Raw genomic sequence first — 25,598 nt, 5'->3', positions numbered from 1 at the left:
AAACTAAATCCCTCCAATTTTTAAAAAAGCTGATTTACACTTTTGTAGCATTTTTAGAATTGTATCAAATGTGTCCCCTTAACTATCCCTCTTTATATTTTGACCTTGTTATTTACATATTTGGTGAAGAGAACACATTAAATGAGAGCTGTTAGTCGGCTAGGACCACCATAACAATGTGACAAAATACAGTAGACTGATTGGCTTAAACAACAGAGATTTACATTCTCACAGTTCTGGATGCTGGATGTTGAAGACGAAGGTGTCAACGGGTTTGGTGATACATGGTCTGTCTCCTTGGCTTGTGGATGGCCACCTTCTAACTGTGTACTTACAGGGCCTTTTCCTCCTAGTGAGCATAGTGTCGGTGTCTATTCCTCCTAAAAGGAAGCCAGTTCTAATAGAGTAGGACCCCACCCTAATCCCCTCATTTAACCTTAATTACCTTTTTTAAAAAAAGATTTTATTTATTTATTTATTTGTTTGTTTGTTTATTTGACAGAGAGAGGGGGAACACAAGCAGGAGGAGTGGGAGAAGCAGGCTTCCCGCTGAGCAGGCAGCCCAACACAGGGCTGGATCCGAGGGTCCTGGGATCATGACCTGAACCCAAGGCAGACCCTTAATGCCTGAGCCACCCAGGTGCCCCCCTTAATTACCTCTTTAAAAGCCCTAGCTCTTAATATAGTCACTTGGGGGTTAGGGCTTTAACATAGGAAAAGGATTATATTAATGTTTTAGTGGTAACAAAAGGCAAAGGAGTTACTTAAGTTAGATGATAAACAGGCAAAGACCATTCAGCTATTTGAAAGTATCTTCCAGGGGGCGCCTGGGTGGCACAGCGGTTAAGCGCCTGCCTTCGGCTCAAGGCGTGATCCCGGCGTTGTGGGATCGAGTCCCACATCAGGCTCCTCCGCTATGAGCCTGCTTCTTCCTCTCCCACTCCCCGTGCTTGTGTTCCCTCTCTCGCTGGCTGTCTCTCTCTGTCAAATAAATAAATAAAATCTTAAAAAAAAAATGAAAGTATCTTCTAGATGCCAATGGCTCACAATAACTTTTTTTTTTTAAGATTTTATTTATTTATTTGACACAGAGACAGCCAGTGAGAGAGACAGCCGGTGAGAGAGAGACAAGCAGGGGGAGTGGGAGAGGAAGAAGCAGGCTCCCAGCAGAGGAGCCTGATGTGGGGCTCGATCCCAGATCACCGGGATCACGCCCTGAGCCGAAGGCAGACGCTTAACCGCTGTGCCACCCAGGCGCCCCCCACAATAACTTCTAAAAGTGACTTTTATTGAAATATAATTTCCAAAAGGTGCATTTAGTGATCTTTACTTATAGTATTTAACTGTAAATGCATTATTTCTAAGAACTGCTTAAAACAAAAAGATTTCTATTAAGAGAAATATTAAAAGGTGAAGTGTAGAGTTTAATAAAATACTTTTATTTCCACTGAAGCTTAGTACTTTGTATCATGAGCAGTGCTGATTATTTATCCAGCCTGATTAAACCCTCAGAGACACATCATCTGGCCTAAGAAGAGTTCTGATCATTTTGGTCTTTGAGATGTCCTCAGATACATCTCATAAAACACTTGCACCTACGTTTTGGGCTTCTTTTCTCACCACTCTCCCCATCATACATTACACTACAAAAGCAATGATTTTTCTTCAGGTCTTTGAATTCCACATGTACCTCTCCAACTTCTAGTATTTCCAAGTTTTTTTCTCTCCAATTAAAACATTTTCCCCACTATACTTTGTAAATTGAAATCTATATATCAGTGTCTGCATAAATTTCAAATCAGAAGTGGTTTTCTGGGGGCGCCTGGGTGGCTCAGTCGTTAAGCGTCTGCCTTCAGCTCAGGGCGTGATCCCGGGGTCCTGGGATCGAGTCCCACATCGGGCTCCTCCGCTATGAGCCTGCTTCTTCCTCTCCCACTCCCCCTGCTTGTGTTCCCTCTCTCGCTGGCTGTCTCTCTGTCTGTCAGATAAATAAATAAAATCTTAAAAAAAAAAAAAAGTGGTTTTCTACGCTAAACTCCTAAATCCTGAACATTCTGTGAAAGGGTTTCAATTTAAAAGGGAACTGGAAGATATGAAATGGAGAATCTCACATACGCACTCTCAGAAGAATGGAACTTAAGAACTGAGACTGGTTTCTTGTAAATGTTCGATTTACAGAAGACTGATCACCTGACCAACTAACATCCCCCAAGAATCTTTTTCCATCCTCAAGACAATGAACTTGGAACTGCTTGGACTCTGGCCGCACTACTCTGTCTTTGCACTGCATGCCCATTAGTACAACCTGCTAAAAACCCCCAATGGACTTGCCTATATCTTGCTACATTTTGTGTGTCTGAATTTTAATTTCTCTGCTATTTCTGAATAAATTCCATTTGCAGTAATTCAGGCTTGTTCCGGTTTACCTCCTTATTTAGCATGATGGTTCCCTATATTATGCTATCCAAAATTTCCTGAATATCTCTATTCAATTTTAGAAAATTATTTAAAAATAATATGGGAAGCCGGGTGGCTCAGTTGGTGAAACATCTGCCTTTGGCTCAGGTCATGGTTCCAGAGTCCTAGGATCGAGGCTCGCATCGGGCTCCTTGTTCAGCAGGGAGCCTGCTTCTCCCTCTGCCTGCTGTTCCCACTGCTTGTGCACTCTCTCTCTGACAAATCAATAAATAAAATCTTTTTTAAAAATAAAAACAATTATCAAGAGGTGCCTGGGTGGCTCAGTCGTTTACGTGTCCGGCTGTTGGTCATGATCTCGGGGTTGTCAGATCAAGACCGGTGTCAGGCTTCACACTGAGTCTAGAGCCTGCTTAAGATTCTCTCTCTCCCTCTCCCTCTGTCCCTTCCTGCTGCTGTTCTCTCTCTCTCTCTCTAAAATAAATAATTATCAATGTTCACATTTTCTATACACTATAAGCAATCTGAAGCAGAGTTATTATATTATTATTCAATTTTGAATCAAAATGTCCTGGAAGATTAAATGGTATAAAATGAGAGCCTACAAATATATAACATTGACTAAATAAATGATAGGATGTTCTAGAGGGGACTTATAGCCCAGAAACTACATTTAGAACATTTGTTTTTTTGCCCAGCAGGCAAAACGAAACAGAGACCTGGGTGTCACTGCTAAAGCATGAAGGCATGATGTCAGGGAGCCTGAAGAAACCAGTGCAGAGGTGCTCATCAGACCATGGTGTGGCTTTATAATCAGGGTTATGTAAAAATATAAAATAGAAGACAGAGTAAAAGGAGACAAGCATCCACCACAATGAGAATTGTGCTCAGGGCTCTGGCCTCATGGGAAGATTTGGGGGAAAGGCTATTGCTGGGAATGTGATGGCCTTGCTGCCTGTGCCACTGCAGGTCAGAGGTCACAGAGCCATTCGGCAGGCCGTGAAGTTGGGATACATGTTAATGAAGACCAATATGAATGTGTGTACTGAAACAGTACATTTTTCTGGAATGTTCTTTTATTTTTTTTTTAAAGATTTTTTATTTATTTGACAGAGATAGAGACAGCCAGCGAGAGAGGGAACACAAGCAGGGGGAGTGGGAGAGGAAGAAGCAGGCTCATAGCGGAAGAGCCTGATGTGGGGCTCGATCCCATAACTCTAGGATCACGCCCTGAGCCAAAGGTAGACACTTAACCGCTGTGCCACCCAGGCGCCCCTGGAATGTTCTGAAAGACAGCATCTATGAATATTTTTGTGTAGTTATTTTTCCTCTTTCTTGGTCCAGTTCATTCATAGCAATAAAGGAATTTAGCAGGAGTTACAGAACCCAGCAGAGGAAAGAGCAAAATCCAGTGCACTTTTGGAGACATCATTCTTAGCTCCATCACCCCAAAATACTGGGGCAGGGGCGCCTGGGTGGCTCAGTCCATTAAGCATCTGCCTTTGGCTCAAGTCCCAGGGTCCTGGGATTGAGCCCTGCATCAGGCTCCCTGCTCAGCAGGGAGTCTGCTTCTCCCACTCCCTCTGCTTTCCCCCACCCACCAACTTGTGCTTTCTCTTGCTCACTTTCTCTCTCAAATAAATAAAATCTTAAAAAAAAAAAAAATACAGGGGCAAACCTTACTGGTCTGGAAGCCATCTGAGAGCAGGTAGTGCTGAGACATCTTTCTGGCCCTCTGTGAAAATAAAGAACAAGTTTATGTCCAGCATCACCTAGAAAATATTTCCTTCCAAAGCTGCCATTGTCTTAAGGAACTCTAGAGAGAAGCCCTAAGGAGTTGGCAAAGACAAATTGTTTAACTCAACCTCTTGACAAATAATCTCCCCATCATTGCTATTCAGTCTCTTGGAATCTCTTTTTAAAAAATACCTTTATAAATGTTGGACACATTGAATCAATTATACTTTCACTCTTTCATCCAGTACACTTCTTTTTTTTTTTTTAAGATTTTATTTATTCATGTGACAGAGAGACAGCCAGCGAGAGAGGGAACACAGCAGGGGGAGTGGGAGAGGAAGAAGCAGGCCCCCAGCGGAGGAGCCCGACGTGGGACTCGATCCCGGAACGCCAGGATTACGCCCTGAGCCGAAGGCAGACGCTTTAACGACTGCACTACCCAGGCACCCCCATCCAGTACACTTCTTGTATCTACCTTTTAGTTCACAATTTGGGGAGCTTCCTGGGTATAATCTGAAACTGGCCCCCATACATGGAGGACAGAGGCAGACCACTCCACATTGGTAGGTGGCAGGTTTAAGCAAGGGAACTTACATGTTAAGCTTATCTTGGGTGACTGCAAGATGAATAGATCTCTGCACCTGCCAGCCAGAATCTTGAAGTTTATATAGAAGCCTTAACTAGGTTCAGTTGCATATACCATCCAGATGGTATCAACACCTTACTAGCTCAAGGCTGTGTCCTTGGGCAGCTTCTAGTGCAGGGAAGGCAAGCAGAATGGTCATTCCAAAGACCGGGGAGGAGGTAAGAAGCCTCTGATTACCCAGGTCCATCTCTTGCATCAATCGGTAGTCATGATTCCTCATGACTTCCTCCAATACTACCATTTCTCATTCACACCTGAAATACACACACACACACACTCACACACACTCATACACGTGTACATATATATACACATACCTACCTATTATGCACATATGTATGTATATGTGTATATGTATGCATATATGTATATTATTTCATGGTTGCTGTGGGAACACCCTCTTTTGTTGGAACTGTTGGTGCAGAATGTAGTTGGTGTCATGAAGTGGGATTTGCTAGAACAGTGCTTGCTCATGGAAACAAGTGGTTTGGGAAGAGAAAGGAGGAGACAGTTGGGGATAAATAACCTTTGATTCCTGAGTGGCCACATGGTCATGGTGGTCACCGTGAAATGGAGCAGTAGCTGTGCTATAAACAGCCGTGCTGTTACTAAAGATAAAACTTACCAATAGAATGCAGAGATGGATCCAATTCCTGGCGAGTTGGTTCACTGGATGCATAAGGAAGTGCAAACTAAAGAGAAAGGCAAAATATTCGCAGCTAAACTATAAGTAAAGGCAGATGCTGGGTCAGACTTTGTTGCTAGACCAAGCTCATATTTCAGTGAGTCTGAGCTCTGCCCGCTGGCCTCAAACCGGCCTTCCCAGGGAAAAATGGTGCAGGGGTAACAAAGTAATTCTAAGACCTCTGGTCACCAAGATGTTCATCATCACAGTGGAGAGGCAAAACCAAGAAACTTGAAGCCCGGGGGCATAATATGAATGAGTTCTTTTCACTTTATTTATTTTTTTTTTTTAAGATTTTATTTATTTATTTGACAGAGATAGAGACAGCCAGTGAGAGAGGGAACACAAGCAGGGGGAGTGGGAGAGGAAGAAGCAGGCTCATAGCAGAGGAGCCTGATGTGGGGCTCGATCCCACAACGCTGGGATCACGCCCTGAGCCGAAGGCAGACGCTTAACTGCTGTGCCACCCAGGCGCCCCTCTTTTCACTTTATAGATGGAAACAGATTATGAGAGTAACTACTTTGGGCGCTATGTCTTTGGTGTTGAACGCTGCAGAATGGAAGAGCATGTTTGTGTCGATACAGGACCCATGGATTGCTGTGAAATAATCACAGGTGGCTGTATGTGATCAAGACACAACAAAGGTAGTCCTTAGGGGAAAGCAAACTGGAATAGAAGTCAGTGACAGGTATGTTAATCCAGAGAAGGGGTCTGTATCCCCCTCTGAATGCCAAATGAAGGAACCCAGATGAAGCAGCTGTTCTGCCTGCTATGCAAGACATGTGGACCTGACGCTATGACTGGGATACTCACACAATGAATATTCCTGTTTTCCAAGTCATGGTAAATGCTGTGGTTAAGGGACCCCTTTCACATGGGCACCCCATACCGCTTTACTGCTGTAAAACCAAAGGACAGTTCAGGAAGCCTCGTCAAAATGGTTTCAGCTTTCCCTCACAGGTCTTATAGATACTTAAAATATTACATTAATTGGGGCACCTGGTTGGCTCAGTCCTTAAGCATCTGCCTTCAGCTCAGGTCATGATCCCAGGGTCCTGGGATCGAGCCCCACGTTGGCTCCCTACTAAGCGGGTAGCCTGCTTCTCCCTCTCCCACTCCTCCTCTAGCTGTCTCTCTCTGTCAAATAAATAAAATCTTTAAAAAAAATAAAATAAAATATTACATTAATTAACCAGAGAGTGGGAAAAAGCAGAAGACAGAGTCAAGAGACTGGTTTTAGCAGGGTAGAAATTTTTAAACAATTATTAAGGAATAAAGTGAACAAAACAAATATTGATAGGAGTGAACAAACAGGATGATTATTTTTAAATGGGATGAATAAAATAGATATTGATAGGGCTAAAACTATTTTAAAAAATTCAACTGAGTAATTGTGAAGGTCTAATTGGCTTTATTTAAGGATTTATGAATGAGGCAGCATCCCGTCTAGCAAGTAGAGGGCAGCTCCAAAGAGATATACAAAATGCAAAGTTTTTAAAGGCAGAGGAGTGCAGAAAATGGAAATTTATTAGCAAAGAATGCATTGTTTTAGGAAAGCTTGCCCTCCTAAGGGGATCCACAGGGGTCTATCAAGGGATTAATTCCTAGTTTTGGCCAGGAAATTCCCATTTGGTTTGTTAAAAATTATATTCCTATGAGGGTTGAAACTACAGTTAGGTTATGCATGAAGCCACCCAGAATCACCCAGCTGGCCCAGATTGCAACTGTTGGAGCATGTGTTGTCTATGCCACTTCTCTGGCACCGAGCCTGTGCTGTCTTCTTTCCTCCCTTCCCTCCCCTCCCCCCTCCCTCCCTCCTTCCTTTTTCTTTTTGTTTCTTTCTCTTCCTTCCTTCCTCCCTCCCTCCCTTCCTTCCTCTTTCTTCTGTCCTTCCTTCTTCCTTTCCTTCTTTTCCAATTTTTAAAATCTGAGTATAGTTAACACACAATGTTACATTAGTTTCAGGGGTACAACATAGTGATTTGACTTCTGTGCTGTCTTTCTCATTGCTGCATATGCTTTGTCTTTACAAGAAACAGATTGTGAACTCCTTTAGGTCAGGTACCAGATCTTAAAACCAAAGTTGTAGCAAAACGATAACTAAAACTGGTTTGGCACTTTTGCAACCAACATCTTCTCTTTCTCAGAATGGCCCATGTGAGGTAGGTGGGGCCCAGGCATGATCTCCACCAGGCAGATGAGGAAGCAAAGCTCAGAGAGGCTGAGAAATTTACTCATAGTCACACAGCAAGCAAGCAGCAGGGCAAGGAGAGGGCCCCGGTCTTCTGCTACCTGATTCTATCCTTGGCTCCACTACATTCTGCAGTCTCCCTTTTTTTTTTTTTTTAAAGATTTTATTTATTTATTTGACGGAGAGACAGCCAGCAAGAGAGGGAACACAGGCAGGGGAAGTGGGAGAGGAAGCAGCAGGCTCCCAGTAGAGGAGCCCCGACGCGGGACTCGATCCCAGGTCCCTTAATGATCCCAGGTGCCCCTGCAGTCTCCCTTGTGCATTTCTAATTTCCCAAACCTTATCTAAGGGACGTGACAGCCAATATTTGTCTATTTTATAACCTCCAACTTTATTCCAGCTATCATCCTGCTGCCATCGTCACCTGATGTATGCCTGCTATTATAACCTTGGCCACTATCTCCTATGTCAATGCTGCAGGCTCCAAGGGGAAAGCGAACAACTGATGGTGGAGCCGCAGAAGCAGCTGCCCAGTCCTTCATTGGACTGGGTGTGTGTCAAGGTCACACAGCTCTGGAAGAGAGGCTGGATTGGGACCCGGCACATTTGACGTTCCAGCTGGCTCTTTCCAGAGCCCGGTGCTGCCTCATATGGGAAAAGCACAGAGGGAGCAGGGAAGAGAGATGCCCCTTGGTGAGATGAGCCCTTACCTAGCAAGACCAGGAGCCCAGAGATCTCCGGCACACATCCACGTACTGGATCCTCTGGGCTGTGTGCAGCCCACCAGAGTTGAAGTCATAAACACCTGAAAAAGTACAACTAAGGCATCATATTGACCTTTGGGTTGGTGGGTGGGATCAGAGCTGTCACTCCATTGCTGATAAAGATGCAGAGATCCAACCCTGAATCATCAAGGCGTCTTGAGGTTCAAGCTCTGTGCTGGGCTCAAGGAGGAGGCTGATGGCAGCCTTTGTACTGTGGCTGAGAGAAAAGGGGAGGCACTGTAGACAAAAATGGCTTTCCCATGAGGACCGTGGGGGCAGAGGGCAAGCGGGAAAATGGTCACGATGGTAATTCCAACAGGAACAGCAGCGGCAGTGCCTTCTTGGCCCTTGCTATTCACCTCCCCTGGGTTGATGGCTTCACGAGCTGTGCTATAGGGGTTAAACATACCCAGGTCTGGAGCTAGTCATTCAGCTTTGAATCCAGTTTCAGGAATCCAACGCTTGTGTCTTATATGACCTTGGGGAACCAACTTCATCTTTCTGACCCTACACTTCCCTAGAAATACAATAATCATTCCCATTCCCACCTCCTTAGGTTGCTTTAAGAATTAGAAAAGATGCCCACAATGCAAACCCTGGAGTCCTGACACGGGTAAGTGCTCAGAGTCTTAGTAATCCTCACAGGCGCCAAGGTAAGCACCATCACCTCCACATCAGTCAGGGAGCTGAGTTGCCCAGATTCCGAGGTGGAGAAGCCCCTCCACCCCCACAGGAGAAGCCCCATTTCTTTCTCAAACACACCCAGCGGTAGAGAGCCTTTGGGCCACTGGGGAAACAGATTGCTTGGCCCAAGGATGTTGCTGCCGGCAGAGGCTGGAGTTGCCCAGGCCTAGAAAGGCCACAGATGCAGCCAGTGCACAGTGAATGGGTACCTCAGCTCTTAACCTCCTCCACACGCTACGGAGCAGCCCACACCTTACACCCCTTTTACACAGGAGGAACCTGAGGCCCACAGAGGGTGGGTAGTTTGCCTGTGTGTCCTGGGGATCTGGGATTCCAGCCCAGGCTGCCTGGACCCAAGGCTTGGAGATCCTGATCAGTGCCTTATTTCCCTCCCTGTTGGGTTTGGGACTCAAAAAACACCTTCTCATCCTGAGTCTTTCTGGTGCCTCCAGAGTCCTGCTCCACCCCACCAACCTCCATAATGATAGACCAGGAAAATGGGTGAACACTACAATGTAAGGATTTATTTTATTATTAAATGTCTGGACTTTAGAAAGCAAAGAAGATGTCAATAGCGTAGATTAAAAATAAAAGTGTGTATGTGTCCATTACATAATGCATAGCATAAAAAAAACTAAAAAAATGAGAACATATACTTCCAGTATTAAAAATGATTCCACAAAGTCAAAAAGCCACAAGTCAAATTCCAACATATAGCTTTGTGGTTTCATACCCTTTTGTAAAAGGGGAACCACCAAAATTCACAGAATAGGCAGAAGATATGAACAGACATTTTAGCAAAAATATAGATAGCAAATGCGTATCTGAAAAAAAATGCTCATCAGGACTCCTTAGGGAGATGCAGTTAAAACACTAAGACGGCACTACACACTTATAAAGAGTTGAAATTAAGAACGACTGACCGAACTACACCATCCGCTTGGACGTGGAGGAAATGCAACTCCCACACACTGCTGGAAGAATGCAAAAAGGTATATTTAGAAAACAATTTACTAATTCCTTTAAGTTAAACATTTATCTACCCTATGACTCAGACTTTCTACTGAGTTACTGACAGAAGGTAAGTGAAACACATATCCATATAATTACACACAAATGTTTTTATCGTTTTTTCCATAGGCAAAAATTAGAAACACCCAAACGTCCGCAAACAAAATAATGGGTAAACTAATACTGCTATCCTCAGAGATAAGAATATTTCTGAGCTAAAAAACAAAAAACGAGCAACTTACATACCACTGATGAATCTATAATTATTTATGCAACATAAAAGTAGGAAAAAAAAAACTTTGACTCCTACTATTTAAATTATAGAAAATAAATTTTCTATTGTACTGGAAAGTAAATCAACGGTGACTTGGAGGGCTGGGAGGGCAGTTAGAGAGATTATTAAAAGACATGAGGTCAATATGCAATGACACATATGATCACTATCATGACTGATGTTCCAGGTTCACATGTCAAAACTTACCAAGGACTACATTTCCAGTATGTACAGTTTATTACATGTAAATTATACCTTAATAAAGCTTCTCAAAATGATTCAAAATAAAAAATCTGTTTGTCCAACTCTTTCTGGAAAATAGGTTTTGCAACCCTACATTCACTGCACATTCTTGCCCTGTGGAGGCCAGTTTTGCTCAGTGAAAGCAAATATAGCGATCAATGAAGGGCTTTTCACCACAGTCAAAAGGACTGCTGGGTGGGTCACAAAAGCCACATCCCTGGACTATAGATCCCCCTTTTCTTGATCTGTTTTCCTGCCCGTGCAGCCATGTTCTTGAGGTGAACATCACTGAGAGGCTGCAGGAATCCAAAAAACCTTTCCATTATCTCCAACGACAATGACATAAGCTACACAAGATAACTATACCTGGAGGTCCACCGACTGGTGCACACACCAGTCTGCAGTCCCTAATACAGTAGTATTTGTGGGTGCACTTTTAGAAGAGGCACATTCCATCTGGGTGGCTGTGGTCTCCTCCACTCCCTATGAAGCCAATGTTTCTGTAGCAGTTCTGGTTTCCCCTGAACCTTATGGCCTTACAACCAATGACCATCACCTACAGAAATGTGGACATTGGGGCATATGGCTCTTTGCAGGACCTGGGGAAGAGGTTCCCCTCAAGAGTGCTGACATCCCCCGTGATATCCTCTGTGAACGAGGGAAAAAATTTATGCTGCTCCCAGAAGCACCTGAGGTTCTCACACCTGATCCTTCTCAGGGTAACCTCTGACACTCCCCAAACTCATAGCATCCAGTCTCAAATGAGGACCAGAAAGCCCTCCCTGCAGTCTTTTCTAGGAGGCCATGGGCAGTACAAATCTGGCAAAAAGCAGTAGGCTATTTTTGGCCACTGTGCTGTCCCCTTGAAGCACAGAAAGTTTAAGACCCTCCCCAGTGAAAGTTGTTCACCCCTTCATGCTTGGAGACCTCAGAATGTTTATAAACCACCATACATGGTAAATAGAACACCCAAGATTAAAGAAGACTTAAACAATAAGGACTTGTTATTGTACAAACCAAAGCAATAGGGACTAGCAGTTCTTGAGTTAGTGACTTGGAAGGTGGAAAAACTAATCACTAATATCTCCAGAGACCATGTCCCTGCAAATGGTGGTCCTTCTCCACCAGCTGAACTCATGTGATGTTCTCTAGGACAATATGTGTCAGGTCCATGCCAATTAGTCAGAAAAAAGTAAATGTGGGTCCCCTGAAGGACTCAGGTTACTCCTAATTTCCTCCAACAAATGAGAACAGAGGTCAGCTTCCCTGAGCACAGTGGGGTATGACTGATGCATGTTGTAGAGATTTGCCAGGTGGTAGAATTACATAGCTTTGGCCACAGACTGGCAGCGATATTAATCTGGAAAGAGCCCTGGGAAGTTTAAAAAATGCAACATAGCCACACATGCTTCCACGTAACTGAAACTTAAGGGAAATCTCTCCACTACTGGCATTTGGATGTAGTAGATTGAGTTCAGACAAATGGTGCCTCACAGAGAGTATCCTCTGGTGTCATTACACTGAACAAGGAGACTATATATTTCCTACCCAACTAAGGCCTTTCTCCGGTGTGAACTCTCCGATGCTGAGAAAGATTAGATTTTCGGCTAAAAGATTTCCCACATTCACTGCAGTCGTAAGGCCTCTCTCCTGTGTGAACTCTCTGATGATAATGTAAGGTGGAACGAGAGGTAAAAGATTTCCCACACTCACTGCACTCAAAAGGCCTTTCTCCTGTGTGAACTCTCCGGTGAATAATGAGGTGAATTCTTTGGGTAAAGGATTTCCCACATTCACTGCACTCATGTGGCCTTTCGCCTGTGTGAACTCTGCGATGCCGAATCAGTATGGAGCTATTGGTAAAAGATTTCCCACATTCACTACACTCGTAAGGCCTTTCTCCAGTGTGAACTCTCTGATGATAACCAAGGGCAGAGACAGAAGTAAAAGATTTCCCACATTCACTACACTCATAAGGCCTTTCTCCAGTGTGAACTCTCCGGTGTTTAGAGAGGTATGAATTCTGACTAAAGGATCTCCCACAATCACTACATTCATAAGGCTTTTCTCCAGTGTGAACTCTCTGGTGTTGATTCAACTGGGAACTATCCCTAAAAGATTTCCCACATTCACTGCAGTCAAAAGGCCTTTCTCCTGTGTGAACTCTCTGATGACATCGGAGGGCAGAGGTAGAGGTAAAAGACTTCTCACATTCTCTGCACTCATAAGGCCTTTCTCCAATGTGAACTTTCTGATGGTAACGGAGAGCAGAACCAGATGTAAATGATTTTCCACATTCATTGCACTCATAAGGCCTTTCTCCTGTGTGAACTCTCTGGTGTATATTGAGGTGATTTCTTTGGGTAAACGATTTCCCACATTCACTGCACTCATAAGGCCTTTCTCCTGTGTGAACTCTACGGTGTCGAATAAGTATTGGGCCATTGGTAAAAGATTTCCCACATTCACTACACTCATAAGGTTTTTCTCCAGTGTGAACTCTCTGATGGTAACAGAGTGCAGAGCCGGAGGTAAAAGATTTTCCACATTCACTACATTCATAAGGCCTTTCCCCTGTGTGAACTCTCTGGTGTTGAGAGAGGTAAGATTTGTGGCTAAAAGATTTCCCACATTCACTGCATTCATAAGGCCTTTCTCCTGTGTGAACTCTTCGGTGTATAATGAGGTGATTTATTTGGGTAAAAGATTTCCCACAATCATTACACTCATATGGTCTTTCTCCTGTGTGAATTCTCTGATGATAACGGAGGCCAGAGCTAGAGGTAAAAGACTTCCCACATTCACTACATTTATAAGGTTTTTCTCCAGTATGAATTCTCTGATGATAACGGAGCGCAGAGCTAGAAGTAAAAGATTTCCCACATGCACTACATTCATAAGGCCTTTCTCCTGTGTGTACTCTCCAATGTTCAATGAGATCAGATTTTCGTCTAAAAGATTTCCCACATTCAGTGCACTCATAACTCATTTCTCCAGTGTGAACTGCACGTTGTTGAATAAGGATAGAGTTCTGGCTAAAAGACTGAGCACATACACGGCACACGTAACAATTTTCTCCAGTGTGACTTCTCTGAGGATAAATGAGGACAAATTTTTGGCTAAAGGATTTCCCACATTTGCTGCATTTGTACTGCCTTGGCCCAGTATGAATTCTTCGATGCTGACTGAGGGTTGAGCTTCCCCTAAAGGATTTTCCACAGTCACTACACACATGAAGTTTGTCACCAGTGTGGACTCTCTGATGAATCAGAAGTGAGGATTTGTACCTGAATGTTTTTCTACATTCAGGGCACACAAAACACTGTCTTCCAGTGTGGATACCCTGGTCCTGAACAAGTGTGTGTTTGGGACCACAGGCTTTCTTGCATTCTTCCCAGGTGTGATGACTTTTTATGCTTTGAAAAGTCTCCCCAGACTCAGTGATTTTATTCTCCCCTGTATGAGTGGCCTGTTGTTGGAGATGTTCTGAGGTGGCCAGGAAGTCCTTCGCAATCTCCTCAAAGGTTAAGGGCTTTCCTGAATCATGGAAATTGCTGCTCTTCACAAATGATGCCCTGTCCACACGGCTTCTGAAGGGTTCGTCTCCCATGCGCTGCTTCTCATGCTGTTGAAGGTCTGCACTAGAGTAAATTTGTTTCACACATGCCCCATACTTGAACAGTTTCTGGCTGTTTTGTTTTCCCTGGTGCCCAACCAAGTGGAAAATCTCTTTCAAGACTGAACCACACATCTCACAGGGGTGGGTCTTCTGGGAAGACCGAGGTTCCTTCGGAGTCCTGGCCTGTGATACACCTACAGAAATGCTCTGTTCAAAGGGTGTCTCCACAGCCTCTGCTCGACAGCAGCAACCTGAACACAAAGAAACACTTGTGAAGTACACATTGACTTTACTGGAAGAGAGTAACCCAATTACGAATATACAAATGAAAACCCAAAACGAGCAGGGAAACTATTCTTATGTCAAACAAAATAGACTTTAAAGTCAAAAACTATCATAAGAGACAAAAAAGGTCTCTACAGAATATAAAGAAGTCAATTCATCAAGAGGATATAACAATAACAGGGGCGCCTGGGTGGCACAGCGGTTAAGCATCTGCCTTCGGCTCAGGGCGTGATCCCGGCGTTATGGGATCGAGCCCCACATCAGGCTCCTCTGCTAGGAGCCTGCTTCTTCCTCTCCCACTCCCCCTGCTTGTGTTCCCTCTCTCACTGGCTGTCTCTATCTCTGTCGAATAAATAAATAAAATCTTAAAAAAAAAATTTTAACAATAACAAGTATATACATACCCAGTATTCAAACACCTAAATATATTAAGCAAATACTAACAGATCAGAAATAGACTGCAATGCAGTAACAGTAGAGGACTTCAATAACCAGTAATCAACAATGGACAGATTATCCAGACAGAAAATCAATAAGGAAATGTTGGATTTGAACTGCACTTATAACAAAGGCACCTAAGAGACATATATAGAAGATGCCATCCAACTGCAGCAGAATACATTTTATTCTCAAGTACACATGGAACATTCTCTAGGACTCTCTCACATGTTAGGTCGTGAAACTTTTTTTTTTAAAGATGTTATTTATTTATTTGGGGTGTCTGGGTGGCTCAGTCAGGTAAGTGTCTGCCTTCAGCTCAGGTCATGATCCCAGGGTCCTGGAAGTGAGTCCCACATCAGGCTCCCTGCTCAGTGGGGAGTCTGCTTCTCCCTCTACCCTTCCCCCTGCTCATGATCTCTCTCTCGCAGATAAATTAAGATTTTATTATTTATTTGAGAGAGAGAGAGAGAAAGCATGGGCAGGGGGAGAAGGAGGCTCCCAGCTGAGCAGCAAACCCAATGCAAGGTTCGATCCCAGGACCCTGGGATCATGACCTGAGCTGAATGCAGATGCTCAACCCACTGAGCCACCCAGGTGCCCCATGAAACAATTCTTAACATTTAAGAAGACTAAAATCATATCAAGTATCTTTTCCAATCACATGGCATGAAACTAGAAATCATTAACAGAAGGAATGCTGGAAAATATCACAAACATGTAGAATTTAAACAACATTCCTCCGAACAACAATGGGTCAAAGAAGAAAAAAAAAATATATGTAGACAAATGAAAATTGAAACACAACGCACTAAAAGTTACAGGATGCAAGAAAATCAGTTATAAGAGGGAAGTTTATACAAATAAATGTCTACCTTAAGAAAAAAGAAAAATCTCAAATAAGCAACTTAATACCTCAACATATGAGAAAAAGAACAAACTAAGGTCAAAACAGAAAGAAGCAAATAACAAAAACCGGAGTAGAAATAAATAGACACTAGAAAATCAATAGAAAAAGAGCCATGAAACGAAGAGCTGGATTTTTGAGAAGGTAAATAAATTTGACAATCCTTTAGTTACACTAAGACAAAAAGACTCAAAATCAGAAATGAAAGAGGAAACATCACAATTGATACTGGAGGAATACAATCTATCAAGAGACAATGAACAATTACATGCCAATATACTGGATAACCTAGAAGAAAAAGAAAAAAGAAAAGAAAGAAAAAAACATACAACCTGACAATAATAATGAAGAAATAGAAAATGTGAACAGACTGGTAAAGAGAAAATCTCCCAACAAAGAAAAGCCCAGGACCAAACCGAATCACGGGGAATTCCACCACATATTTTAAGAATTAACGCCATCCTTTTTTTTTTTTTTTTTAAAGATGTGTTTATTTTAGAGAGACAGAGCATGAGCATGAACGGGGAGAGGGGCAGAGGGAGAAGGAGAGAGAATCCCAAGCAGACTCGTCACTGAGCATGGAGCCTGCTGCCAAGCTTGATCTCACAACCCTGAGATCATGACCTGAGATGAAATCAACAGTTAGATGCTCAACCGACTGAGCCGCCCACTCATCGCCACCATCCTTCTTAAGGTCTTCCAAACAACTGAAGGGGGAACACCTCCAAACTCATTTTGTAAGGCCAGCACTACCGTGATATCAAAGGCATTTAAGGACAATGCAAGAGAAGAAAGTTACAGGCCAATATCCCTGATGAACATAAATACAAAACTTAAAAAAAAAAAAAAACAAAACAAACAAAAACCTCCTTGCAAACCAAATCCAATCGCACATTACAAGCAACATACACTACAATCAATAAGGATTTATCCCTGAGATGCAAGGATAGTTCAACATGTGCAAATGAATACACATAATCCAACACCATAACTGAATAACAGTTTAACAGGTAAAAATCATATAACCATATCAATAGATGGAGAAAAAGCATCTAGAAAATTCAATAACCTTTCAAGATAAAAAATCACCAACAAATTAGTTAAATAAGTAAAGAACCTCAACATATCTGACAGGCCCGCAGCTAACATCATATTCAATGATCAAAAGCTAAAAGCTTCCCTCCCCTGCCCCCAGCCTCTGGCATCAGGAACAAGACAAGGTGCCCACTCGCTCCAATTTTATTCAACACAGCACTGGAAATCCTAGCCCCGAGTAATTAAGGAAGAAAAATAAATAAAAGGCATCCAAATCAGAATGGAAGAAGTAAAATTATCCGTTTGCAGGTGACATAATCTTACATATAGAAAACTATAAAGAATCCACCAAAACACTGGGATGCCTGGGTGGCTCCATTGGTTAAGCGTCTGCCTTCAACTCAAGTCATGATCCCAGGGTCCTGGGATCAAGTCCCACGCTGGGCTCCTTGCTCAGCAGGGAGCCTGCTTCTCCCTCTACCTGCCACTCTTCCTGCTTGTGCTCTCTCTCTCTGACAAATAAATACATAAAATCTTGAAAAAAAAATCTATCAAGCAATGTTCCATCTTAAAAGGAAAAAAAAAAAAAAAAGAACCCGCCAAAACACTATTAAATAAATGAATTCAGTAAAGTTGCAGGATAAAAAAAAAAAATTAACATACAAAACTAAGCTGTATTTATATATACTAACAATAAAATACCTGGAAAAAAAATTGAGAAAACAATCCCACTTACAATAGCATCAAAAAGAATAAAATACTCAAAGAAATTTAACCTAGGAGGTGAAAGATCTATATCCTAAAAATTATAAGAAACTGATGAAAGTGGGACGCCTGGGTGGCTCAGTTGGTTAAGCAGCTGCCTTCAGGTCACGTCATGATCTCAGAGTCCTGGGATTGAGTCCAGCATCGGGCTCCCTGATCAGGGGGGAGCTTGCTTCTCCCTCTGTCTGCCTCTCCCCCTGCTTGTGCTCTCTCTCTGTCTCTCTGTCTCTGACAAATAAATAAAATCTTAAAAAAAGAAACTGATGAAAGAAATTGAAGACAGATGGAAAGATATCCAATGTTCTTGGATTGGAAGAATATTATTAAAATGTCCATTTACCCACAGCAATCTGCCCAGAGCAATCTACAGATTCAATGCAATCCATAATAAAATTCCAATGACGTTTTTCACAGAAATGGAAAAAAAGTCCTAAAATTTGTATGGAACCATAGAAAACCCCAAATAGCCAAAGCAATCTTGAAAAAGAAGAACAAAGCTAGAGACATCACACTTCTTGATTTCAAAATATTCCAAAGCTATAGTAATCAAAACAGTACGGTATAGCATAAAATTAGACCAATGGAATAGAACAAAGAGCCCAGAAATAAACCCATGCACACATGGTCAGCCAATCTTTGACAAGGACACCAAAAACACACAATGAGAAAAGGACAGCCTCTTCAATAAATGGTGATGGGAAAACTGGATATCCACATAGAAAAAGGAAAAAGGGACCTCCACACTGGGTTTTAAAATAAGAGGGAAGGTGTGGGGAAAACTTGGCCAACCCTAACAGCAAGTTTGAGAAGCTAGACTAGCTGCTGGTGAATGTGGATATTCTGGGCTTACATCCACTCCCCGCCCAAAGTTTTCCGTATGTATTTTGGGGGACCAGCACTGTGATGAGGCCAAGGCTGTGGATATTCCCCACATGGACATTGAGGCATTGAAGAAAACAAGAATAAAAAATGTAGTTGGGAAGCTGGCCAAGAATTACGATGCATTTTTGCCTTCAATCTCTGATCAAGCAGATCCCATAAATCCTGGGCCGAGGCCTGAATAAGGCTGACAAGTTCCCCTCCTTGCTGACTCATAATGAGAACACGGTAGCCAAAGTGGATGAAGTTAAGTCCATCATCAAACTCCAGATGAAGAAGGTCCTGTCTGGCAGTGGCTATTGGCCAAATGAAGATGAGAGATAATGAGCTTATGTACAACATCCATTTAACTATCAATTTCCTGGTGTTAAGTCTCAAGAAGAATCGGCAGAACATCTGAGCTTTATACATAAGAGCAGCATGGGCAAGCCCCAGAGCCTTTACTAAAACATAGCTTAATAAATCCTAGTGCTACCAATAAAAAAAGAAGAAGAAAGGAAACTGGACCCTTATCTTACATCACTCACAAACATTAACTTGAATTAGAATAAGAACTTAAACGTAAGACTGGAAATTATGCAACTTTTTTTTTAAAAGATTTCTTTATTTATTTGAGAGAGAGCAAGTGCACACACATGTTCAAGTGAGTGGGGGGAGGGGCACAGGGAAAGAAAATTCAGACTCCCTGCCAAGCACGGAGCCCAACACAGGGCTCAATCCCACGACCCACAAGATCACGACATGAGGGGCGCCTGGGTGCCTCAGTCGTTAAGCGTCTGCCTTCGGCTCAGGGCATGATCCTGGCGTTCTGGGATCGAGCCCCGCATCAGGCTCCTCCGTTGGGAGCCTGCTTCTTCATTTCCCACTCCCCCTGCCTATGTTCCCTCTCTCCCTGGCTGTCTCTCTCTCTCTGTCAAATAAATAAATAAAATCTTAAAAAAAAACAACAACAACAACAACAGCAGCAGCAGCACCTGGCTGGCTCTGTAGGTTAAGTGTCTGCCTTCAACTCAGGTCATGATTCCGGGGTACTGGGATTGAGCCCTATGTCAGGCTCTCTGCTCAGCCAGAAGCCTGCTTCTCCCTCTGCCCCTGCCCCCCACTTGTGTTTTCTGTCAAATAAATAAAATCTTAAAAAATCCTCCACAATAACAAGAACAAAACCAAATAATCCAATTAAAAATGGGGGTGCCTGGGTGGCTCAGTCGTTAAAGTGTTTGCCTTCGGCTCAGGTCATGATTCTCGGGTACTGGGATCGAGCCCCACATCGGGGGGGGGTCCCTGCTCAGCGGGAAGCCTGCTTCTCCCTTGCCCACTCCTCCTGCTTGTGTTCCCTCTCTCACTGTCTCTCTCTGTGTCAAATAAATAAATTACATCTTTTAAAAAAAATCCAATAAAAAATGGGCAAAGAACCTCAATAAACATTTATCCAAAGACACACAAATGGCCAACAGGTACATAAAAAGATGCTCAACATCCCTAATACCAGAAAAATGCAAATCTAAATCACAGTATCACCTCACACCTATCAGGATGACTATTATCCAAAAGCAAGAGAGAACAACTGTTGGTGAAGAATGTGAAGAAAAGGAAACCCTTATATACAGTTGGTGAGATAAACTGGTATAGACATTAGTACAGAATGGAAGGTCTTTAAAATTTTTCTCTCTCTGCTCCTCCCCCCACTCACTTGAACATGTGTGCGCACTTGCTCTCTCTCAAATAAATAATCTTTAAAAAAAAATAAAGTTTTATAATTTCAGGTCTTATGTTTAAGTTCTTATTCTAATTCAAGTTAATTTTTGTGAGTGATGTAAAATAAGGGTCCAGTTTCCTTTTTTCTCCTCCTATTTTTTATTGGTAGCACTAGGATTTATTAAGCTGTGTCTTAGTAAAGGCTCTGGGGCTCACCCATGCTGCTCTTATGTATAAAGCTCAGATGTTCTGTCAACAACAAAATGTTATGGTTTATACAATGTCATATTAACAGATTTCTGGTGTTCAACAAATTTAGTTTTCATGATCTAAAGAAACCGTGGCATGGGGAGCGGAGAGAAGCAAAAAAGTGTATGATTCTGGAAAAGACATTAGAAGGAAGTGACTGGGGAAAAGATGTCTCTTTGTATATTAAATAGCTCTAATGTAACTATTTAATGAGGTGTTAATGCTGGCTTGAGAATCTTTTTCTGAATGATTTTAAAGAAAAATTTGGATTTTAAAGGTATTAAAATATTTTTGTTTTGTACAAAAAAAAAAAAAGAGTTCAACCCATAGAAACAAAGAGTAGAATGCCAGGGGCGGGGGCTACGGGAAACAGGGAGATACTGGTCAGTTACAAGCTTGATTAAGTTCTGTGACTCTAATGTACAGCATGGTGATTATAGTTAGTAATAATGCTGAGTTGTATACTTGAATTTGCTAAGAGAACAGATCTTAAGTGTTCTTACACACCCAAAAAAGGTAAATATGTAAAGTAATAGATATGTCAATTAAGTTGTTTATAGTAATCATTTCATAATGTATATGAATATCGAATCATAACACTGTACACTTTAAATATAAATATATACAATATTATTTGTCAATTATACCTCAATAAAGCTGGTAAAAAGAAAAAAGAAAAAAGAAAAGAAATCTGAACACTATAAAAAGAACAGTACAGGATAGTCTTAAAAAAAACAGTCCATGGTCCAGGCAGGTAATGACGATGATAATACCTGCAATTCCCAGCACAGGGAAGCCCAATGAAATGTCAGATAAGAAAAGGAAACAGGGCGCCTGGGTAGCGCAGTCGTTAAGCGTCTGCCTTCGGCTCAGGGCGTGATCCCAGCGTTCTGGGATCGAGTCCCACATCAGGCTCCTCCGCGATGAGCCTGCTTCTTCCTCTCCCACTCCCCCTGCTTGTGTTCCCTCTCTCACTGGCTGTCTCTCTCTGTCAAATAAATACATTAAAAAAAAAAAGAAAGAAAGAAAAGGAAACAAAACCAGGGACACAGAAATAACATAGACCTAGAGAGACAACCTGGCCACGGAGAGGACAAACAAGATGCCACCCACTAGCCTCACTGCAAGACTACTGAACTCAAATTCTTCCTGAGGGTTCAATACAGACAGTATCGGGCCTGTGGGGAGAGAAGAGGACGGCGCAAAAACACAGCCCTACCAAGGACAACAACTATTCAAGAAACTGTTGAAGCAAGCAGTACCTATACTCTATATGTTGAAAAGGACAGAGCACCCCCTGGGAAAAGAGGGGCATGGGGTAATGCAAAACCTAGTTTACATCACTGGAGAGGGGGAGGGTCTTACCCAGGGAGGATATAAGTGCAAAGTTCTCCAGCATTACATCACAGTACAGGCGTCTCTGAGCCTCATTAAGGAGACTCCATTCGTCCTGGGAGAAGTACACAGCAACATCCTCAAAGGTCACGTCACCCTGTCAAGAATGGGACGGATAAAACGATGAACATTCTGTCTCTGAGAACCCACACTCCATCTCCCATACATCTACTCCACATTCATCCTCCTCTGGAGCTCCCCACCCCAGAGGAGGTACCAGGCCTTAGCACCACTGATGGCTGTTCTCTCCTCATGATCCCATTCATCACTATATTCAGCTCTCAGCAACAATAGGCGGGGGCAGATAAATGTCATGTAAGCTCTAGGCCTGGTCTCCAGGGCCCCATCCTTCCTACCAAGCAATTCCCCTACATCTCACAGATTGTACATACAAGACATAGTGAAGCCACATGGATTCATGCTTCACTCTGAGGTCCCCAATACCAGGGCCCTAGGGCCCTCAGCTCATACTTACTCTCAGTGTGCACATCATTCAGTAGACCAAACCTCTCACATCTTCAGATCCCTCAAATGCATTCCCATAGCTCTGCCATCTCCGTGCCCCACACCACAGGCATGTCCCTGGACTCACACATGCACTGGGCACGTGGCATCCAGACTGCTTGAAAATTTCAAACATGATCTAGTATAGCCCCTGTCCTTTGATGGATCCGACCGACAAAGAAAGCCCCAAGGGCTGCTTTGAAGGCCTGTCCATCTACTTGTGATCTTTGCTTCAATATTAGTCACCTAGAACCACAAGTAAATTTCAGATACCTATGACCCTCTGATACTTCTGTGCTGCCCTTGCTGTCCCTCAGCAGCAATAACCCTCCTTTCTCCACTTAACCTTCATTAAAAGCACATCAAAACGCCATTGGTCTCCATGCCAGGCACAGTGACCCTCACAAATGAACATTTCCCCAGACCTTATCCACCAGCAAGACTGAAACACCACAGATGCCATAAAAGCTCACCACAAAATTTGGTGAATCTGTACGGTAGTGAATGAACACCAGGCCTGGACTCACTATCATCTTGATTCAGTTTCTACTTTGCCTCCATAGCTCTCTCATGTCCACTCATCCCAGGGAAGTAGTGGCCGCCTGCCAGATCATCCTCTCTCCCACACTGCTCCCACTATCAAATTTCTCCCTCGGCATGCACCCTCTTCTTTCTAACCCACTAAACAGCATTACCACCACGACACCACAACCTGCCCTCCCATATGTGATCCAGCTCTCCACCTTGCTGCACACAATAGCCATCACTTTTGGATGTCTCCATCCTGGACGTCTCCCAAGATTCCAGACCTGTGTGTCCAGCAGCCCATTTGATTCTTTAGTACTCAGTTCTCTGAAACTTCTCAGATTCTTAATACGGCCAAAAACCTTAGGATATTCCCAGTGGAAATTAACCTTCCACCAACTTCCCCATTCCAGCTGATGGACCTTTCATAGCTTCAGCTGCTAACACCCAAAACCCTGAGATCCTCCCTGAATCCTCCTTTCTCTTCCTCATCTACAACATCCAAAAGTCTACTTGGCCCTTCTTAAAAAATGGACAGAAGTCCAACCCCTTCTTCTATTTCCACAGCCACCACTCCTATCCATCAACACTCATCTGGATTATAGCAATTGCCTCCTCCCGGGCTCCCCATCTCCTTCTTTAACCCCATAATCTGTTCTCCACTGTGCAGCCAGATGGAGCCTGTTAAACCTGGGTATCACCAACTCTTTCCCCCTATCCAAACTTCCCATCACTTCCCTAACAGATGCCCAAGTTCTCAGGCAGCCCACATTACAGGCCTGATTCTTGATCTGCTTTTTGTTCTTAATAGAAAGAATGAAGACCTGCTATACCCTGTTTCTAACTCAGGCACGCCTTCAAGCATTTAAACAAACTGGTATCTGTTCCTGAAATAACCTTCCACACCTGTTTACATTGGCTGACAAAACCGAGAACACCTCCATGTGACCCTTGGCCTGCATTCAGGACCCTGAACTTGGGGTATCTGGAAGGTCCCGGACCCAACAGCTGGAAAAACAAGTGAACGTTTCAGGTTACCACAATCCTATACACCATTGGGGTGGTGTCAGGGCAAGTGAGGGACTGGGAGATCTTCTCCCTCCTTGTGTAGGTGCCTTAAGTGCCTTTTCAGCCTCCAGAAACTGTGGGAAGAGGAAGGCAACCGAGTGAGCTGGGCATCCTCTGTAACCAAGTGACCTGTTATGGGACTAACGTCTGTGCCTCAGTGCTCCTCCTACCAGCTCTAAGACCTTGGTCAAGAACTCAACTCCCAGTGCCTGCCTGTCTTCATCACCCCCATTCCAACCTGTTCTCCCTCGAACAGCTTTTTGGAAAGCTGTTAACACCCTAACACAGACTGTATCCCTATTCTGCTCACGATCCTCTAGGGCCCTAGGAACCAAGGTACCTCACCTCTGCCTGCATTCTACGCGCGATTCCGCCTCACGCTCTGTCGCCTGAGGGCAGAATCCTCCCGTCTCAGGCCCCCTCCAGCCTCTGCCCCAGCCGGCCCCTCAGCCCCGAGCCCACTCCCGCAGCCAGCACGCCGGCGCTCACACACGGGGCCCCCGCCCACCGGCGCCTCCCTGTCCCGGACACTGGGGCCTGGGCCGCAGGGACGCGAGCAGGCGCCCCGCGCTCGGGCCTCTCGGGTCTGGGTGGGGGGACGGCGGGGAGGGCCCGGGGGACGAGCATTTACCTGAGCCGGGTCCCTGGGCGCGGCCGCCGCCATCGGACTCTGTGGGCGGAGCGGACCCGCGGTCCCCGTCTCGGCACGGGGCAGCCCGGGCGGCGTCGCTGAGCAGCGGACCCAAGTCTGTGCGGCGGGGACAGCGCCTCCTCCCGCCCGTTCTCTGGTTGCGTCACCACAACCCACACCGGGAGCTCCGGAACCTCCGACCGGGTGAAAGAACCAGCGAGAAGCAGAAATGACCGGGGTGATGACAACCGGAAGTCCCGCCCTGAGGCGATGCGCACGCTCGGAAATCCCTCAACTTGGTCCCTCATTGGCTCATGGCTGCTGGCTCCCATCGCAGGATCTTCTGGGAAATGTAGTAGCTGCAAAGGGCGTTCACAGTGCTCCACCGGAGGATGGTCCAGGCAGCTGCCCGGGAATGCTAGTCGCGCTCCTGCGTCAAAGCAGGGAGGGGTTTTGCTCGTTGTTAAACGCGGCTTACAGACATTATTTCGACTCTATAAAGCTCAGCCTGCTCCATGAGGATAAAAATATTATTTGAGATGTCCCGAAATCCTCTATCTAAATGACATCTCATTTCACAGTGTCGTTCAAACATAAAAGAGTTCACACATAAGTGGAAACATGTTATTGTTCTTCAAATGTATATGGCCTGGAGCATTATTACTCAGTTTTGTATTAATGTGTCTGTCAGGAAGAAGAAAAAAGACTCCATACAGGGTCGTAACAGAAGAGCAAGAAAAGGCATGCTAGGCTGCCCTGAAGCGGGTGGACAAACAGGATTTGTTTCTGGTTCCCACAGAAAACTTCTCCATTACCTGTGTCATCAGTGATTTTGACAAATGGAAGCAAAAATCAACAGAAGTGGAAGTAAAATTGGAAGCTCTATACTAAATCCTCTAAATTTTACAAAGAGCTATTTTATAACTGTGTAATTTTTTTTAGATTTTATTTT

The 25,598-nt window shown here is 43.8% G+C and overlaps 1 protein-coding gene and 1 pseudogene across 1 annotated transcript; one reads left to right on the top strand and one right to left on the bottom strand.

Moving 5' to 3' along the window:
* Positions 1-9,625: 9,625 nt before the first annotated feature.
* LOC113247999 (zinc finger protein 345-like) lies at positions 9,626-24,917 on the bottom strand. Its single transcript, XM_026489385.4, has 3 exons — positions 24,647-24,917; positions 21,889-22,015; positions 9,626-14,521 (listed from the first exon to the last, which is right to left on the bottom strand). The coding sequence occupies exons 1-3, from the start codon at positions 24,677-24,679 to the stop codon at positions 12,204-12,206; spliced, it is 2,478 nt and encodes an 825-aa protein (XP_026345170.1). The 5' UTR covers positions 24,680-24,917; the 3' UTR covers positions 9,626-12,203.
* Positions 18,558-19,026, top strand: LOC113247997 (60S ribosomal protein L10a-like; annotated as a pseudogene).
* Positions 24,918-25,598: the final 681 nt, after the last annotated feature.

The sequence above is a fragment of the Ursus arctos genome, unplaced genomic scaffold (assembly GCF_023065955.2).
Source record: "Ursus arctos isolate Adak ecotype North America unplaced genomic scaffold, UrsArc2.0 scaffold_19, whole genome shotgun sequence".
NCBI classification, from domain to species: Eukaryota; Metazoa; Chordata; class Mammalia; order Carnivora; family Ursidae; genus Ursus; species Ursus arctos.
This window is presented reverse-complemented; position numbering and strand designations above follow the sequence as displayed.

What these genes read in the sequence shown, in the direction of transcription:
- LOC113247999 (XM_026489385.4), bottom strand. Translation starts at nt 24,679, where the DNA reads ATGGCGGCGGCCGCGCCCAGGGACCCGGCTCAG. An exon ending in CGCCCAGGGACCCGGCTCAG is followed by an intron (nt 22,016 to 24,646) that starts GTAAATGCTCGT and finishes CATTCTTGACAG; the next exon opens with GGTGACGTGACCTTTGAGGA. An exon ending in TGCACTTATATCCTCCCTGG is followed by an intron (nt 14,522 to 21,888) that starts GTAAGACCCTCC and finishes CTTTGTGTTCAG; the next exon opens with GTTGCTGCTGTCGAGCAGAG.